Here is a 17,085-nt window from a genome sequence, read left to right on the forward strand (position 1 = left end):
TTTGGACGCTTACCTGGCCGACTTCGGTTTCAACCGAATATAATCCGGGTTTTTCTTATTCGGCTGTTTCGGCCCAAGTTTATCCAAAACAAAAGCACACATCATCCCTCGTCATCAACATTGGGCCGTCATGAGCCCAACGTTTTGGGCCAGACAAACCCACTCACACTAACGGACAAGCGTTGAAAATGACTGACCATTTGCGGCTTTGTTTCGACGCTTGGGCTGGGCTGCATGCTCGATCGCTCATCCCTGCATTGCATCATTTAAACTTAACGCTGGCGGATGCGGTGCCTCTCTGGTTCGCCGCACCAAGACGAACCATTTCCTGTTTATCTTTCATTTATAATCAATTTTACCGTTTCTTTCTCCCGTCTCCGCCGCCTCTCTTGGAGAAGAAAGCTCCGCCACTGTCCAGCTTCATTTCCGTGAGTTTTCTGCTTTCCTATGTCTCATCCTTATGCTTTAATTCCAGTAAGTCAGGGACTAGTAGCTTTTCAAAAAAAAAAAGAAAAAGTAAACGGCTATCGCAGTGATTAGCTTTTAGTAATTTTTAAAGTGATTTTGGTTATTTTTAGTTCGATTTCTACTTCTTTCAAGTATCAGACGTGGTTAAATAGTGAAGTAGAATGCTTTGAACTCTGTGGTTCAGCTTGTTTCTATACGCTATTCATACAAGTTCAAGGTTTTGCTATTTTCTCGTTGAAAGGAAGTGAAAGTTTTTAAACGTAATGTTTCTTAATTTTGTTAATTAGTATGTTAATCTGTTTTAACTGTTAATTCCAGTTAATCAAATGTTTTTTAATGTTCCTTTAGGGATAAATCTATTGCAACTCCTTGAACTCTTGTTCAAGTCCTTGAACCTTCATTTTTACATTGTTATCTTTTGATAATTAAGCGAATATTAGATCATATAGTGAAAAAATTGAAAGATTTCCTCAATTGCTATCGGATCATTTCCTCACAAATTTAGTTTTATTGCCTTGAAGTTTCTGTTTATTCTATAAAATCTGAAAGGAGTTAAAAAATTTAAACTTTAACAGTTAAGTGAAATGGGTAAATTATTTTAAGAATTATGGGTGTATTTATAGTAATCATCCTCTAACTAGTTCTAACTTGTCTCACAGGCTCTTGAATGAGCTATTTGATTTGTTTCAGAGGCTCTAGGATCAACTGCGGAGATGCCTTCAAAGTCAAAGAAGCAATCCAAGATGCCTTCCAGGCAATCAAATTCTGACCCATCAGCTTCTCCACGGACACCATCTGTTTCTTCTCTAGATTCAGAAGTAAGTGAAGAAGTTCTTAGGTGCTCTCTTGAAGAAGTTTCTAGGCGATATCCTTCTCTTATTGGAAAATCTGCTTTCATTGGCCGAGTTAGTGATGTTGGCTTAGAAACCAGAGGCTGCAAAATTTGGTTGTCAGAAAGTTCTATGGTTGCTTCTTACCTTGCTCCTGGTTCATTAGTATCGGTAATTTACTATCTTTATTTCTAGTATCTGAGATGAAATTATTAGTAGGTTTTCGAAAATTGAATCTCCCCATCCCCCACTCTTCTGCTGCTGACTTATATTCTAACCCCATTACTAGGTCTCGCTTGCGGCTTTGAAGAATGAACATTCAAACGGCTTTCCTCTAAGCTTGGTAACAGATGAATGTGCTAAAACCTTTGTTGTTGATTTGGCCAATGAAACTGCAAAAGAAGTTGGAAACTACTTTGCGCTTGCTACAGTTTTTCCATCTTGTAAGGTTCGAATGACAGTCTTATTTTAGTTTAACTCTTTATTTTCTTCTATCTTCTCCTTTTTGCTTGTGAAATTTGAAAAGAAAAAAGATCAGCTTGACAAACTATGCTATGAAGTTGGAGAAAGTGGATGCTTCCTATACTGTTAAACCTGCTATAGATGCTTTACAATTATACAAGGTGGTTATTTCTGAATGGAGATGGTAACTAATTATGAAGTTCATTTAGTACGTTGTATTTCTTACAGGTGAATTTGGGGCTGCATAATTACATCCAGATATAGTTGCTCTAGCTTGGAATATTTCTTAGGGTGAATTGATGGAATCTCATATAGTTTGGTACCATTGTAGAATCTTTTAGCATAACCTCATAAATTATTGTTTTATTTATCATGCTATAATTTGTAAATTATGGATTTGAATCTATGCCTTAATTTACATTTTCTTAATTTTGGAGATTCTGGTGGTGGTAACAAAGAAGTTCGATTCTCTATCTTCACCCTCTTCCTCTCTTTCCAGGTTTTGAAGAATGGAGTGCGATTGTCTTCAAACCTTTCATACACACTGGGTTGTCCTGCTTCTGGCAGCACTGTGTTTGTTTATCCTATACAAAGTGAATTTAAAACTGGTCTTGTAAGTGGGAGAGAAAATGCACATAATCCAAATGCTAATTACCTCTCACTGCATAGCTGCAAGCAATTGCATCTTGAGCTGACTTCTTTTAAGAACACAGTAAACACAAGCAATGATATATTGCCTAAAATGGAGTTTGCTACAGAAAAAACTCATGGTCAATATGAGAATGGAATAACATCTTCCCCTAAGACACCATTATATCAGCCAAAGCTGAGTTCTCCTCATTCTAGTCAGTTAGCTTCACCATTATGTGAAGGGTCAGCATCAAATTTCTCAAAACCAAATGGTTTATATGTTGATTCATTTGATGTTAAAGAGATATTAAGGGATGAAAGTTCTAAGAAGCTTCTAGAGACCTGTGCTGCTTCATGGTTGTATTCGCGTAATCTACTCTGTGGAAATATTGTGGCCTTTCCAATACTTTCTGAGCTTTGCATTTTCCGTGTGAGAGGTGCTGGTATCACTAATCAAGATTTGAAGAATGGAAGTCATCATAGTTTGCCCACACAGAATCTTGAATCTATGGAGCATGTAGATAATGCTTTTGTTGTAGACTATGAGACTAAAGTGTACTTATGTTTTTCATCAGATTTGTCATCTGAAACTCTTGCTGAAAGACCTTCACCGTGTCTGCAACTTGACCTTGAAGAAGTGGAAACCATTATGGAGCATGATATCTCAGAATTGGGTGGCTTGTCTCAAGAATATGCAGTATTGAAGGAAATTATTTCCTCATCTGTGAAGAATGCTTTGTCAAGGTATATCATATGAATTTGCTGTTACTTGTTATTTTCGTGATCCTACATAATTTGAAATATATATATATAGAAAATATCTAGAAAGAAGATTCTAGCGTTTTTGAGGACTGTGAGATGCATTTGTCCTATGGCTTCAACAATCAAAAGGAGGAAAACATCTTTTTAAATGCCTTAATGAACATGGAAAAAGTTATCTTTTTTTATAATTTTTTTAATTGAATTGGCATTTTGTTATTTTGTTAGCAGTAGTGTGTGCTTGTTGCTGTTTTCTCAGATGTTGGAGTTCACTGATGCATTCATTCACAGATACTTTTCTTTATCTTTTTATCCTTTCCCTGTCTTTTGTTTGACATAGTAAAAGTTAAATGTTGATTGCTAATGTAACTGTTTTAGTTTTGGTTTACAAACTACGAAGGGAGTGCTTCTTCATGGTCCACCTGGAACGGGAAAGACTTCTTTGGCTCGGTTATGCGTTCGTGATGCTGGTGTCAACCTTTTCTATGTAAACGGACCTGAGATTGTTAGTGAATATTATGGAGAAAGTGAACAAGAATTGCTCAAAGTTTTTGAGTCAGCTACACAGGCTGCACCTTCTGTGGTTAGATTTTTTTCTCTCAAAGTCCTTGTTACTTTTGCATACTTTCTTGCCCTGCATGTCTTAGCACTCTGTGGTTTAGTTGTTGAGACACCATAAAAACAATAATGGAAAAATTCTTGGATGCGACATGTAATAGCAAAATGTTGACATGTCAATTTTAACCTTCAATGTTATCTTTTGAAGAAAAAATATTGAAAGGTTTTGTCTTCTAGGGACTCATTGCATACTTTCCTGTGCCTCTTCCTTTAGATGCTACCTAACTTACAGTTCCTCTGTATAGGTATTCATTGATGAGTTGGATGCCATTGCTCCTGCACGAAAAGAAGGAGGTGAACAGCTATCTCAAAGAATGGTTGCTACTTTGTTGAATTTGATGGATGGGATCAGTAGAACTGATGGAGTGCTAGTGATTGCTGCTACCAATAGGCCTGATAGCATTGAGCCTGCACTTAGACGGCCTGGAAGACTTGGCAGGGAGCTTGAGATTGGTAGGATAATGCTGTTCTCTTTTGTGATATTAAATTTCATTACCTTGACTATCTTTTTGTTTTTCAAATGATAACTCTTTTTCCTATATTCACATGATAAATTAAACACACTCCATTTTATTCACTATATATAGTTTATGATGCTATCACATACTGGTTCTGTTCAAGGGTAAAATCTGATTCAGTTATAACTTAATTTAGACTGAAGATGCAGTATTTCTTGTATTTATTGGCTCAAAGGTTGCATAAATGGAAGAAATGAGGGTAATATTTGAGTTTAGAGATTTCTTTTAGTAGGGTTAGGACTACTATGCTATCTAAGATATAAACAAATATCATAATGTTCAAGGCTGTAAACTTGAAGTGCATTTTACTCCATTCAAGGAAGCCTGTGAAACCATGAATCTTCAAGTCTGTAAACTTGAAGTGCATTTTACTCCATTCAAGGAAGCCTTTGAAACCATGAATGAACTTAGAACTATAGGTTTGTGTTATTTCTTTTGTTGCTCACCCAATCAATTCCAAATTACAGATGTTCTTCCCTTTTGTCTGATATGCTATCTGCTTTTATTGATATTGAAAATTCACGCAGGCGTGCCATCTCCAAAGCAACGACTGGATATATTACATACCCTTCTCAGTAAAATGGACCACTGTATTTCAGATATGCAAGTTCAGCAACTTGCTATGGCTACACATGGCTTTGTGGGTGCTGATCTAGCATCCCTTTGTAATGAGGCAGCCCTAGTTTGTCTTAGACGTTATGCTAAATTTAAAGTTTCGTGTCAAGGTTTGGATTCTTGTGGAATGCCGATTACGTACATAGGTCATTCAGGCCATAAAATGGAAGGAATGGAATGTGGAAGTGATTTAAGAGACATTTCAATTAGTTGTTCAGACTCTGCATCTTCTTGCAAAACAGATTTGCCTGATTCTGCTGAGACAGTCTCACAAATAACAGCTAGTATCCAGACTGGTATTAGTGATATTTCTGAAGGGATGTCTTTAGTGAAAGAAAAATGCCTGCTAAGATTGGCTTTTGAAGATTTTGAAAAAGCCAGGGTGAAAGTGAGACCTAGTGCCATGCGTGAGGTATGGCTAAGATATCACTGTTGTTTGGAAAAGTCATTTCTTGTCATTTATTTTATGCAACTGATGTCTACTATTGCAATGAAAATACTGAACAACCACAGCTGCTGTTTGCACAAATTTTTATGCTTCCAACATGATTTTAGAATATTTTTAACTAAAAAAGATCAAAGCTGCAATTTTTAGAGTTGCAAGTTGATTTCATTTAAGATGTACTTCTCTACTTATAGGTCATACTTGAGGTTCCAAAAGTTAATTGGGAAGATGTTGGCGGTCAAAGGGAGGTGAAAAATCAGTTAATGGAAGCCGTTGAATGGCCTCAAAAACACCAGGACGCATTCAAGAGGATTGGTACACGGCCTCCCACAGGGGTGTTGATGTTTGGACCTCCTGGTTGTAGCAAAACCCTCATGGCTCGTGCTGTAGCTTCTAAAGCTGGATTGAATTTTCTGGCAGTGAAGGGTCCAGAACTTTTCAGCAAATGGGTTGGTGAATCCGAGAAGGCAGTGAGATCCCTTTTTGCAAAGGCAAGGGCTAATGCTCCATCAATCATATTTTTTGATGAAATTGATAGCCTTGCCGTAATTCGTGGGAAGGAAAGTGATGGGGTTTCAGTTTCTGATAGAGTCATGAGTCAACTTCTTGTTGAGTTGGACGGTTAGTATGTGATGTGAAGCATTCAGTCCCCTAATATATTCATGGTGCTTTCATTCATATATTTTGCAGACCTTTGTTTTTTCTTTTTAGAATGCATCTGTGGAGCTTTGCTTTTATGCCTATTTAATTTCAAATTAAAACATCTTCATTTTGCTTTATCCTCCCTTGAGGAGATTCTATCTCACCTATCTGGATTATCATTGGAACATAGCATGTTTTGCGCATATGGAATAAAATATACTGACTTGACTGAAAGTCTTGCTGATCTAGGTTTGCATCAAAGAGTTGATGTTACTGTTATTGCGGCTACTAATCGGCCAGACAAGATTGACTCTGCCCTTTTAAGACCAGGTCTTTTCTTTCTCTCTCCATCCCCTCCCGTCATCATGCACAAGCTCAAACATACCAATTTTATAACCTTCTAGCTCTTATAGCATAAACATGATCACCTTTCTCATAATAATTAATAAAAGATTCATGCAGGTCGCTTTGACCGATTGTTATATGTTGGACCACCAAACAAGAATGATCGTGAAGATATATTCCGTATCCATTTGCGTAAAATTCCTTGCAGCTCGGATGTCAGCTTAAAGGAGCTTGCTCATCTCACGGAGGGCTGTACTGGTGCTGACATATCATTGATTTGCCGGGAGGCAGCTGTTGCAGCTCTTGAGGTTTGTTAGTTCATGCTGTGTTTTCTGGAATGTTTTCTCCATTGTTGGTTTAATGTTACTTTCCCATCAGGAGAGCCTTGATGCTGAAGAAGTAACAATGTGTCACTTAAAAGCTGCAATCAGACAAGCACGACCATCAGAGATTCAATTGTATCAAGAGCTATCAGCTAAGTTTGAAAGGCTTGTTCACTCCAGTACTATAGAAAAGACACTAGGATCTCAACAGTGCTCGATTAGATCGACTGGGCTGCCCTTTTGGTAAACATTTCTTCTTTTACTTTACTTTTCTCCAATGAGATTGATTAGCTAAATGTATCTCTCTTTCTCTAACAATATCAAGTCTCAAGCTGTGATATGCACAGCAGCTAAATATATCTAATCTTTGTGAATTACTTATTTACATTGGATCTTGAATTCCAGATTTTTCTCAAATTTGGCATTACCATATATGTGATCTGTCCTGTGGAACTTAAGTGCTAAAGCTAACTATTTCTTAAAAGATCTAAAGGAACTGTATATATAATCAAAAGAAATCAAAGTGCTAAAGCTAACTATTCCTTTTCAGATCATCTAGGATGGTAACCCATTGCATGCTTACAGCACACTTGTCAAATGATTGGTAGATACGGTGTAACTGAAGGGTCGTCTTTTTTCTTCTGGGGGGTGGGGTTCAGAGTTTGTTACCGTTGAAAGTAATTCTAAATGTGTTGGTTTCTATCAAGGAAGATGCCTTATTTGATGTATTAAAGTATAATACACTTTGTAGTTTGCAATAGCCGCAAATGGCTTGCAGCTGCTAATCCATAATGACTATTGTTTCCCCTAAAGAAATTAGATTTGCCGTTTCGTATTTGTTGTACGCTGCGGTTTTTTCCTAAGAACTTTGGCTTCCATGTCTTTCAGGAAATCAACTGATTGAACGTGTTTTCTTCTCTTGATCCAATGCAGCCGGACCCTGATAAAATCCATGTCACAGTTCTTTGCTCGTTTCCCAGCAGCCCTCCTACACTCAAAGTCTGCTACAAATGGTTAAACCACAAATATGATTGATTTCATAACTTAAAACACATGGAATTCCAGCTGCTCTCTAAGGAATGGAGTCGTGATTTCTTGTTTATTTCAAAAGCTGTCTTTTGGCAGTGAGATGGAGTTCAGTTTGTCCTGGTTTCGGTGGCGGTGATACAGCAGTACTGCCATAAGCCCCATAGTAATCGAGGAATGGTAGAGGCAATGGAACCACAATTGACTCCGCTGGTATGTTTGTAAATGTAACCTTACCTGACTGACCTTGTTTTCTTAATGGTTATGACACAGTTTTGTGCTTTAGTTTCCAAATGCACTCTTTCAGAAGGAATAAGAGGAAACAGCATTATCTATTTCCAGGGAGAAAACTTCCTATACCAATCAAATAAGGGTTTTTTTGATAACCCAAAATTTATGGATTCTTAATATTAATGTACCAATTTTTTGTTTCTTGAAAGGAGATAGTAAGGCATATTTCTTGATTCTTCACAAATTTATTTTTCGTAAATTTTAGTATTATATTATTGCACAAATTAAATTTATTAAAATTTCAATGAAATTTTATACTATTTACTTAAATTAAATTTTTTAAAATTTTAAATTTTAAATTATATTTAAAAGTTTTAAGACGTGTTTATTCTAAATCCATTGATCAAGCACGAAATGAAGCAATTAAAATATATAATGGTAATAGCGCGTCCTAAGTTGATTATTTGATCTCAATGACTTAATTAATTCATTTTTCTGTAACTGTTGATATGTAAGATAATTTTTTATTAAAAATCATGATTATAAAATGAGTTTTCTTTTTTATTTTTTTATTGCGTTAAAATGGTAAAAAGGAAAAAAAAAAGAAAAAAAAAGGCTTTGGCGTATTTGTTCTCTATTTATTCATTAATTAATTTTCCCAAAAAAAAGACTTCAAAAAATGCACCTTTTAAAAAGTATGGTAATGACATTTTAAAATTATGATATAATTTAACTAATTTAAAAAGAGAAGGAAATTTTATAAAATAAAGAAATATAGAAAATAGGGAGTTGGGGCAGGCGGTTCACTTGGCAACGGCCCATAATGCAGCCCTAAGGCATACCAGGCGCGCTGTCAAGAAGAAACTCAAAGCACAGCAGTTCAAGCTCAACTCAAAGACACCTCTTTCAACCGACAGGGCGGTGGCTGTTTTAACCTCCGTAGTCCTTATCGGAGAATTAAAAATCCTCCCTTTCGAACTATTCTCCTAGTTCTCTCTCTTTCGGCTCAAAATAACTTATCCTGTTTTCAGGTATTTTCAGCTCCACTTCTTACCAAATTGATATTACGTACTTTTTCATATATTTTAGATTCTTTTAAAAACATTTAGATTTTTTGAATTTGGGATTCTCTTCAAAGCACGATTCTTTCGTTCTGGATAATATAGTAGTGGGTATTTGAAGTTATTCCTCTTTTTGGCCTCCAAGGCATGGTACACCAGAGGCTCCAATGGTCGCATGTTCTACGGGAGAAAGCATTTTGTGATGAATTTCACTCTGGGTATTAATGGGTATTTGGTCTTATTCAAAAATATGTTTAGTTCAATCCGGTTTGCTTCGAGACGTAGTTGTTCACTACAAAAAATGTCTTCTTAGAGTGTATTATTCTGCTTCATCTGCTTTGTTGTTGGAAGACCATGTCTTTGATTGTAGTCCTGAGGTTGTAAGTGTTAATAATGAAGTTGAGGAGCTTCAAGTTCCAAGGAAGACGTTCGAATTTTGTAGAAATCCCAGGCTTACTCCTTTTGTTGTGAGGGTATTTAAATCGTTGAATTGGGACATTGCAAGGGAAATTAGGTTCAATATGGCTGCAAAGATGTACGGATTTGATCATTCAATGTACGCATTTCGGATCATCATTCATATATTTGCAATGGCAGGGATGCAGATGGAAGCACATGCTTTGCTTAGAGATATTGTTTGCTATTACAAAGAGGTTAAGACTGATATGTTTGAATTACTACTGTATCTGTTGGATTCACCTGAGCATGTCCATAGATCAGCTGATGTTTTCAATGTGCTCATCAAGGTTTTTGCATCTAATTCGATGCTTGAGAATGGCATTGACGTTTTTGTGCAGGCTAAAAAAATTGGGCTTGAACCAAATATTATGTCATGCAACTTCTTGCTCAAGTGTTTAGTAGAAGCAAATAGAGGAGAATTTGTGAGAAGTTTGTTTGAAGATATGAAGAACTCGGGGCCATCTCCTAATGTTTACACCTATACGATTATGATGAACTTTTATTGTAATGGATATTGTGGGAGGGATGTAGATGTTGGACAAGCAAATAACCTTCTAGAGGATATGGAGAGAGGTGGGAAAAATCCATCTGTTGTAACATACAGCACATATATTGGTGGACTTTGTAGAGTTGGTTGTGTTGAACTTGCTCTAGATTTCATTCGAAAGTTGTGTTTTGGAAACCAACCGATCAATAGCTTCTGTTATAATGCCATTATATATGGATTTTGCCAAAAAGGTGAACCATACGAAGGTTTGAAGGTTTTGGAAGAAATGAAGCATTGTGGAATATCACCAGATGTTCATAGCTATAGCATTTTGATTGACGGGTTCTGCAAAAAAGGTGATTGTGAGAAAGGTATCAATTTGATTGATGAGATGATAGTCAACGGCATGAAGCCTTCACTTGTTACGTATACCTCACTCTTTCATGGTCTGTGTAAGAGTGGATTGGCAGATGTTTCACTGAATTTGTTTCGTAATCTTGCTAATGATGGATATGAATATGACTTGGCTGCTTACAGTGTCTTGCTCAAGGGATTTTGTCTTCAAGGTGATGTGGATTCTGCCATGGAACTTTTTGAGGGGATGTTCAGCAATAGCTTAATTCCTACGACCAACAGTTTCAACAGGTTGATTCACGGATTCTGTAAGATGGGGCTCTTGGATAAAGCCTTGGAACTTTTCAACATCATGCTGCAAAGTGGCGTATCACCAACTATCTTCACTTGCAATGTAATTGCTGATGGTTATTGCAAAGCAGGACATTTGGAGGAAGCTTTGAAACTTATAAATGAAATGCATGAGTTTGGCATTTTTCCTAACTCATATACATATAATGGAATTATTAAGAGGCTTTGCATGCAAAGCTATTCAGGAAAAGCTTGGGAACTTCTTCCTCAAATGATTAAGAAGAATATTCTTCATAATGTTCATTGTAACATCCTTATGAATGGATTTGCTGAACAGTCGAAACCAAAAAAGGCCTTGATGTTGTATGCAAGAATGTTAAAGCTTGGGTTCACACGAACCACAATTACACATACAATTCTTATCAACATATTCAGCCAGAGGTGCAAAATGTATGAAGCGTATAGTTTGTTTAAGGACATGATAGCAAAGGGTTTGATTCCTGATACCATTTCTTACACATCTGTTATAGCTGGGTTTTGTAGAGTTAGAGATATGAAAAAGGCTTGGGCTCTATATACAGAAATGCTGCGGAGAGGTTATTCACCCAATGTTGTCACTTATACCTGTCTAATTGATGGATTTTGTCATATACACCGTATGGATATGGCCAACTTGTTAATTGATGAAATGAAAAGACGGGAAATCAATCCCGATGTGGTGACATATACTGCTCTAATTTCTGGGTACAGGAGACTTGGTGATATTGATAGAGCACATGAGTTGTTCGCTGAAATGAAAAGTAAGGGTATTGTTCCTGATGATGCTGCCTATAGTGCATTGGGGGAGGATAATGGCATGACTACATATAATTAGACAACTGAGGAAATGATGAAAGAACTGGATGGTAAGTTTCTTACTTCTTTTCATTTGAATATAATCTGAATTTCAATTTTACATAAAGGCAATTTTAATTTTTTTGAAGATCCTTTTGATTTCATAAATGCATGTAGACAGCCATAGTATTTCCTGTTGCAGTACACTATACTGATGTCAGAGCTGTCTTACAGTTTCAAATTTTCTTTGTTAGTGTCATAGAATCATGTTTTATAAGAAGTGAGGTAATGATGTTTTGTTGTTGATAGAAATCACAATACACCTTGAAGTATCTTTTGGTTACCTTTTAAATGATGGTGTGTTTTCATTAATGCATTTATTTAGAGTCACTTTTGATTTTATTTTATTTTTTGTTTCACATAAGGAAGGTTAATTGTTGATCACTGTTTTATCTTACAGTATTCGATTATGAACCATGAACAGAGTGCTTCTTCATGGTCCTCCTGGTATGTGAAAGACTTCTTTGGCTCAAATATGTGCCCATGATGCTGGTATCAAGCTTTTCTTTGGGAATGGAGTTCAGATTGTTAGTCAAAGTTACAAGGAAATTTAACAGGTATTGCCTTAAATTTCTGATTCAGCTACACAGGCTGCAGCTTCTGTGGCTAAATGCTCGTCCAGAGTGGCTTCTGAAGATACTGAAAAGGCCAGATGAAAGTAAACTGGCACCATGCATGAGGTATGACTAAGACATCTACTCTTGAGGAAATTTATTGCTTATCATTACAATCAGAAGAAATAAAATCTTTTACTTTGTCTTCATGGAATGTTGTTAATTCTTTTGAGAAGGTTTGAAAATGGAATATTCTTGAATTGCTGGTTGATTTCTTCTACTATTAACGTTTTTCTCTCTATTTCTTGGTAAAAGGCAATTGGGAAGATGTTGGCAGTCAAAACTCAGTAATCAGAAAACGGTGGCCAGCAAAGATTCAGTTGTATCAAGGGCCATCAGCTAAGTTCTTAAGGCATGTGCACTGCATTTTACTGGTTTACCATTTGGTAAACACTTCTTTTGCTACAATTTTCTCTGATTATTAGTATTAACATGTTGCGCGGTAAGGTGGATTTAAAATATGCAATTTGCCTGAGATGTACCTCTCTCTCTCTCTCTCTGTGTACGAGTATATGTGATGCATGTGCCTTATTGCTTTTTACAGAAGCTGAATATAGATCTGTCGCTGTGCATGGCACATTCACACTGAAGGTTAAAATTATGGAGAATGATGGAATTTTCCCACTGCATACTATGACCCCTCAAGTATGAAGTTTCTTGTCAAATTTCACTTTACTTGCGATATCCCTGGCACCGGAGTAGTAATATCAGTGCAAATAAACAATCAGAATGACCTGAATGGAAGCTAACCACCGGTACAGTACTTATCTGATCCCATGGGACAACATCCATTCTAATGCAATCCAAAACATTGATCAACGTACAGGTCGTATAAATTGTCAGATATGGTGGGGCAAAACCAATGTTTTCAGAGTGTTTTGGAGGAATATCTGTAGTCCAATTCCATAAGCACTGTGTCAAGAAGAGGCGTAAATCTAATGTAATAGTAGCAACATACAACTTGCTCTTGCTAATCCATTTATATTGCTGTTTGCAAGATTTCAATAATTAACAAATATCCCCTCTGAAATGAGTTGGATGTGGGATTTGCTTTTTTAAATAGCATTTTCTCTTCAGAGTTGGTCTGATCATTCTCAGCTGCCCCTTTTTAACCCTCGAAGTATGCTTTACTTTTAAATGAGCAAAACCCCTTCATCACTTTTACCGTATAACAAGGATCAATCATGTTTCTTTCCATCGTTTTTTTGTGCGGGAATAAATATGAAGGACAAATTTCTACTTTCATAATAGACATATAAACCATCAGGATCCGTGGCGCAATGGTAGCGCGTCTGACTCCAGATCAGAAGGTTGCGTGTTCGACTCACGTCGGGTTCAATCCCCTAGAACTGATCCCCAAATTTTTTTTTTTTTAAATATAGTTAAATCCCCCAAGCATATTTCCATATCAATTTTGGGCCAAATACAAACCTAATTCAGTCCATTGTCCACAATAGACTACAGTCCACCACTCATCAGTTTGGGCCAAATATAGAACTAATTTACCCCCACTTTTCAATGGACCCCTCATCAGTTTGCGGCCAAATACGAAACTAATTTAGCCCAACTGTTAGGCACGATTAGCAGTCCAATACTATGGATGATGGATCATGTTGTTAGTCTTTTATCCTCTGTAGTTAAATTAACAAACCATTGAACAAGTTTGTCTCCATTTTTCTTTTCAACGTAAGGTCAGATTTCTGGACTACCTGCTTCACAAGCAACTAGAGGGGAATGAAATAAGGCCTGACAAATTAGAAACATTAGAACCATGTTTTTCCTTATCATACATTAATAACACCAAACAGTCAGCTTTGCAAAGCATATTGACATGCGCTGCTTTGAACATGATAGATAACTCACAGCTCTAAATTCAAATCCAGGAAAGTGCTATGAATTATGTACGGTGTCCTCATCAACCTCAGGCTTCACAAAGAACTCGATATAAGCAATTCGACTAGGCTGCTGATGCCTGGCAGAATCAATTTGTGGATGTGAAGTAGCCAGTTTTGCTACTGAAACTAGATGCTGAACTTTCAGCATTCCTCCTCTCCCAATAGTCAACTTACTTCCTCTGTTATCTTTAATAACACTACTGGGTAGGTTTGAAGTGGTTGCGTGGAGAAATTTGTATTTATATCTGCCAAGGTCAAGATGAGAAGAGACGAGGTTGATTTGCTGAAGTGAAGAGGTAAATAAGATGTAAAGGATCAGTACAAAATAAACATACCTATAGGAGACTTGGCGATCACAGTGAAATGCAATTAAAAGATCAGTATTCACATAATACATGAAGTCTATCTGCAAGCAAGTTGAGCAATTAAGCTTCTAAATACCTTAAAAAACCTCAAGTGAAAGTGCGAAAGTAAAAAACACCTGCAAGTCTCCATGGCCTTCTCCTTTAAATGTAACACAAGGGGGGACTGGCTGTAGAAGGATCTGGATGCTAGACCCTGGCCATTCTAGGTCATCAATTGCTTCCTTTAGCGCTGCAGACTGAAGAAATGACAACGATGGTAATAATTTTTAGTTGTAACATATGATTGAACCTAATGGGATCTTAAATCAAAGGTGCATATTCTCAGTCCAACCCAGTAGCATCAAGGTATCATCTAATAAAAGACCACAAAAGTGTCTGGAAGTGCTCAAACCTAACATCAGAATACTGAGGAGTATGCTTCTATTATGGAAGTGCAAAACACCTAATAATTTAATTCATTAAGTCCCAAGTTTATTAATCAGCAGTTAGCTCCACCTTTTCAGTGTAAAATAAATGTATATATGAAGTTTACAATGTTCTGTTCAAGCAGGAAAGCACGAGATACATTAAGTCTATTTCAATTTATCTTAAGTCGTGTTTTAAATCAAAACACTGTCATATTATTTTCTTAATTGACATTATCCTTTATGAATAGTATATGTTTTTTTCTACAGAAGTAAACCGGCAATAATATCCTACCTCAGTCTAGTAATCTTTAAGAAAAGTACAGCAGGTTGCGTTATCTATTGGAGAAAGAGGGCATCAAGGGAACGTTTGAAGCAGCCATTAACAAATGTGTCCTAAAGTTTCCTAACTCACAGAATGCTTGTTCCTTTCTCATATGATATGATCGTAGACAAGAGAGTACCTTCACGGTAAAAGTAAGTGGTGTGCTTCCTGCAGGTTCAAAGTTGTAGTCCCATGAAATTGTATCTGGGATTCTTGTCCTGATTTCCGCATAAATACAAGCATCAAGTGAATCAACAGACCTAACAACCATTGAAAAAAATATGAGTCATAGTGGGAGCTGAGTTTTCAAAATTCTGCAATCAACCAGTTTACGACGAAATAGCTTGATAAGCTTAAAGTTGTCTTATTGACCTCTGCGTAATGGACTTCTTAAGCTTGAATTAGATACAATTCGGAAACTTCATAACATAGTTAACAAAAAATCACTTCAATTAAAGTAATAAGAACAATTTGAGATTTCACCCATTGAACTACAACTCTGCTACAATTGAGATAAATAACAAAGAACAGGGAAAACATACTTGACAAGGAGCTGCATATCAGGTCCTGGGTATTGAATCTCAATCATACTTGAACGACCAGGCAAAGAAAACGTGTTCAAACAGTCGACAAAGAGCCCCAAGCTCACTCCAAACCGCGGTCGCCCTTCAGCATTATATTCATAGCGAATGAATAGCTGCAATCGAATAGGAATTGCTAAGACCCAAACTGCCAATTAAACCAGCTAGAAAAAACAAATTGACTAAACCATAGACTCTATGTAATTGCGGGCAAAAAACAAAACAAAAGAAGAAGAAGAAGAAAAAAATGAGAACCTCGCGTTGAAGATAAACTTTGGCTTGAAGGCAACCGGTATCCTCCACGATCAAAACGACGCCGTGTTCTGATAATTCCACCACTGCATCCTATAATTAAAGCAAATGGTAAATTTAAAATCTGCAAAACCCTAGATTACTGAGAAAACCATTAACTTTCGAACATAAAATGAACAAAAAAAAAAAGGAAACAGACCTGATGGCGTTTCCATCTAACGGCGGAGAGTGCGTCGACCATGCCTTGGACGTTGTCCAGCTGACAAACTAGATCCGGCGCTTCGGCTTCTAACGCCGACGAGCTCATCTCTTCCTCGCTCTCGTTTTCCCTTTCCCGCCAATTCTCCTCACGGACCAAAAATGACCCGGTAATCCATTTTGACCGTTTTAAGAGATCTAACTACGATTGTGTAAGTTCACGCAACGGCTGTGATCTACTGACAGTTTCCAGCTTACCATTTTTGAAAACAAAATTACCATTCCACACTAAAACAAAAAATGCTTTTAAAAGAAAAATCGTAGCCGACAGAAAATTATAAAATAAATTTTTTCTCAAAACTTCCAATTTTTTAATAATTAAAAAACAAACTCCATCACAATCATTATGATCTTATCTACATTTTAAATAAAATGATTATTCGAGATTTTAAATTCATTATTTTTTTTATTGTCAAAATTGTTGGTTATTAATAATCAATTATTGATTATTAAAAATCAATCACTTGAATTTAATTGGAGTTATAAAAAACTAAAATATTATAATAAAGATCTATGCAAATGACAAACTCAAATGGATATAATCTAAATAAGATGATATATAAATCATATTAGACAATTATTTATGAAGTTATGACGGGATTTAGATTTTTATTTTAATAATATTAATTAAATTTTGTGTGCATGCATGTGTATATGTTTTTTTTTTTTTTAAATTGAAGTGAAGATATATAATAGTTAACTTAATTTTGTTTTTATTAAAAAAATCACATATATTATATCAAAATTCTTTTAATAATTTAAACTATAACATTATTTTGGAATATAGTGGTAATATTAATAATTGTGAAACTTAACCGTTCAATATAAAATTCTATAAGTCAATTTTGATGTTCACTCAAATATTTATGAGATATAATTATTGACCATTAACTAGAGTCGTTTAGTTTATATTATTAATAAAGTTGTTGATTG

At 36.0% G+C, this 17,085-nt stretch overlaps 3 protein-coding genes and 1 non-coding gene across 16 annotated transcripts; 3 read left to right on the forward strand and 1 right to left on the reverse strand.

Moving 5' to 3' along the window:
* Positions 1-265: 265 nt before the first annotated feature.
* CIP111 (Cam interacting protein 111) lies at positions 266-7,975 on the forward strand. 6 transcript variants are annotated; one of them, XM_007040587.3, is made up of 12 exons: positions 270-428; positions 1,128-1,469; positions 1,588-1,746; positions 2,260-3,134; positions 3,528-3,732; positions 4,013-4,220; positions 4,813-5,312; positions 5,540-5,966; positions 6,237-6,317; positions 6,450-6,640; positions 6,711-6,898; positions 7,544-7,975. In XM_007040587.3, the coding sequence occupies exons 2-12, from the start codon at positions 1,182-1,184 to the stop codon at positions 7,557-7,559; spliced, it is 3,138 nt and encodes a 1,045-aa protein (XP_007040649.3). In that variant the 5' UTR covers positions 270-428; positions 1,128-1,181; the 3' UTR covers positions 7,560-7,975. The 6 variants fall into 6 exon arrangements, with proteins under 6 accessions (XP_088660512.1, XP_007040649.3, XP_017973657.2 ...); XM_018118168.2 differs by having other exon boundaries at positions 7,589-7,975; XM_088804387.1 differs by having other exon boundaries at positions 1,588-1,741; positions 2,966-3,134; positions 7,589-7,975.
* A 718-nt stretch (positions 7,976-8,693) lies between these two features.
* Positions 8,694-13,126, forward strand: LOC18606790 (uncharacterized). Of its 7 annotated transcripts, none has more exons than XM_088804388.1 (5): positions 8,694-8,943; positions 9,051-11,469; positions 11,859-12,138; positions 12,328-12,424; positions 12,617-13,126. In XM_088804388.1, exon 2 carries the CDS (start codon positions 9,198-9,200, stop codon positions 11,436-11,438), a length of 2,241 nt encoding a protein of 746 aa, XP_088660514.1. In that variant the 5' UTR covers positions 8,694-8,943; positions 9,051-9,197; the 3' UTR covers positions 11,439-11,469; positions 11,859-12,138; positions 12,328-12,424; positions 12,617-13,126. The 7 variants fall into 7 exon arrangements, with proteins under 7 accessions (XP_088660514.1, XP_088660515.1, XP_088660518.1 ...); XM_088804389.1 differs by having other exon boundaries at positions 9,119-11,469; XM_088804392.1 differs by lacking the exon at positions 8,694-8,943 and having other exon boundaries at positions 8,950-11,469; positions 11,859-11,905; positions 12,041-12,138.
* Positions 13,127-13,338: 212 nt separating this feature from the next.
* TRNAW-CCA (transfer RNA tryptophan (anticodon CCA)) lies at positions 13,339-13,410 on the forward strand. Its single transcript has one exon. It is a non-coding gene; the product is annotated as a tRNA-Trp (tRNA).
* A 416-nt stretch (positions 13,411-13,826) lies between these two features.
* LOC18606791 (PCNA domain-containing protein) lies at positions 13,827-16,324 on the reverse strand. 2 transcript variants are annotated; one of them, XM_018116863.2, is made up of 7 exons: positions 16,094-16,315; positions 15,898-15,987; positions 15,604-15,758; positions 15,201-15,321; positions 14,449-14,568; positions 14,303-14,373; positions 13,827-14,212 (listed from the first exon to the last, which is right to left on the reverse strand). In XM_018116863.2, exons 1-7 carry the CDS (start codon positions 16,199-16,201, stop codon positions 13,963-13,965), a joined length of 915 nt encoding a protein of 304 aa, XP_017972352.2. In that variant the 5' UTR covers positions 16,202-16,315; the 3' UTR covers positions 13,827-13,962. The 2 variants fall into 2 exon arrangements, with proteins under 2 accessions (XP_017972352.2, XP_007040656.3); XM_007040594.3 differs by lacking the exon at positions 14,303-14,373 and having other exon boundaries at positions 13,827-14,250; positions 16,094-16,324.
* Between the last annotated feature and the right edge of the window lie 761 nt (positions 16,325-17,085).

This window comes from Theobroma cacao, chromosome 3, assembly GCF_053813885.1.
Source record: "Theobroma cacao isolate CCN51 chromosome 3, ASM5381388v1, whole genome shotgun sequence".
Classification (NCBI taxonomy): Eukaryota; Viridiplantae; Streptophyta; class Magnoliopsida; order Malvales; family Malvaceae; genus Theobroma; species Theobroma cacao.

Coding starts and splice junctions, on each gene's coding strand:
- CIP111 (XM_018118168.2), top strand. CDS start 1,182: ATGCCTTCAAAGTCAAAGAAGCAATCCAAGATGCCTTCCAGGCAATCA. Junction 1,747..2,259: donor CAGTTTTTCCATCTTGTAAG/GTTCGAATGACA, acceptor CTCTCTTTCCAG/GTTTTGAAGAATGGAGTGCG. Junction 5,967..6,236: donor ACTTCTTGTTGAGTTGGACG/GTTAGTATGTGA, acceptor TTGCTGATCTAG/GTTTGCATCAAAGAGTTGAT.
- LOC18606790 (XM_088804388.1), top strand. CDS start 9,198: ATGGGTATTTGGTCTTATTCAAAAATATGTTTAGTTCAATCCGGTTTG.
- LOC18606791 (XM_018116863.2), bottom strand. CDS start 16,201: ATGAGCTCGTCGGCGTTAGAAGCCGAAGCGCCGGATCTAGTTTGTCAG. Junction 15,759..15,897: donor AAGTTTATCTTCAACGCGAG/GTTCTCATTTTT, acceptor ATTCGATTGCAG/CTATTCATTCGCTATGAATA. Junction 14,569..15,200: donor CACTTACTTTTACCGTGAAG/GTACTCTCTTGT, acceptor TCATTTCTTCAG/TCTGCAGCGCTAAAGGAAGC.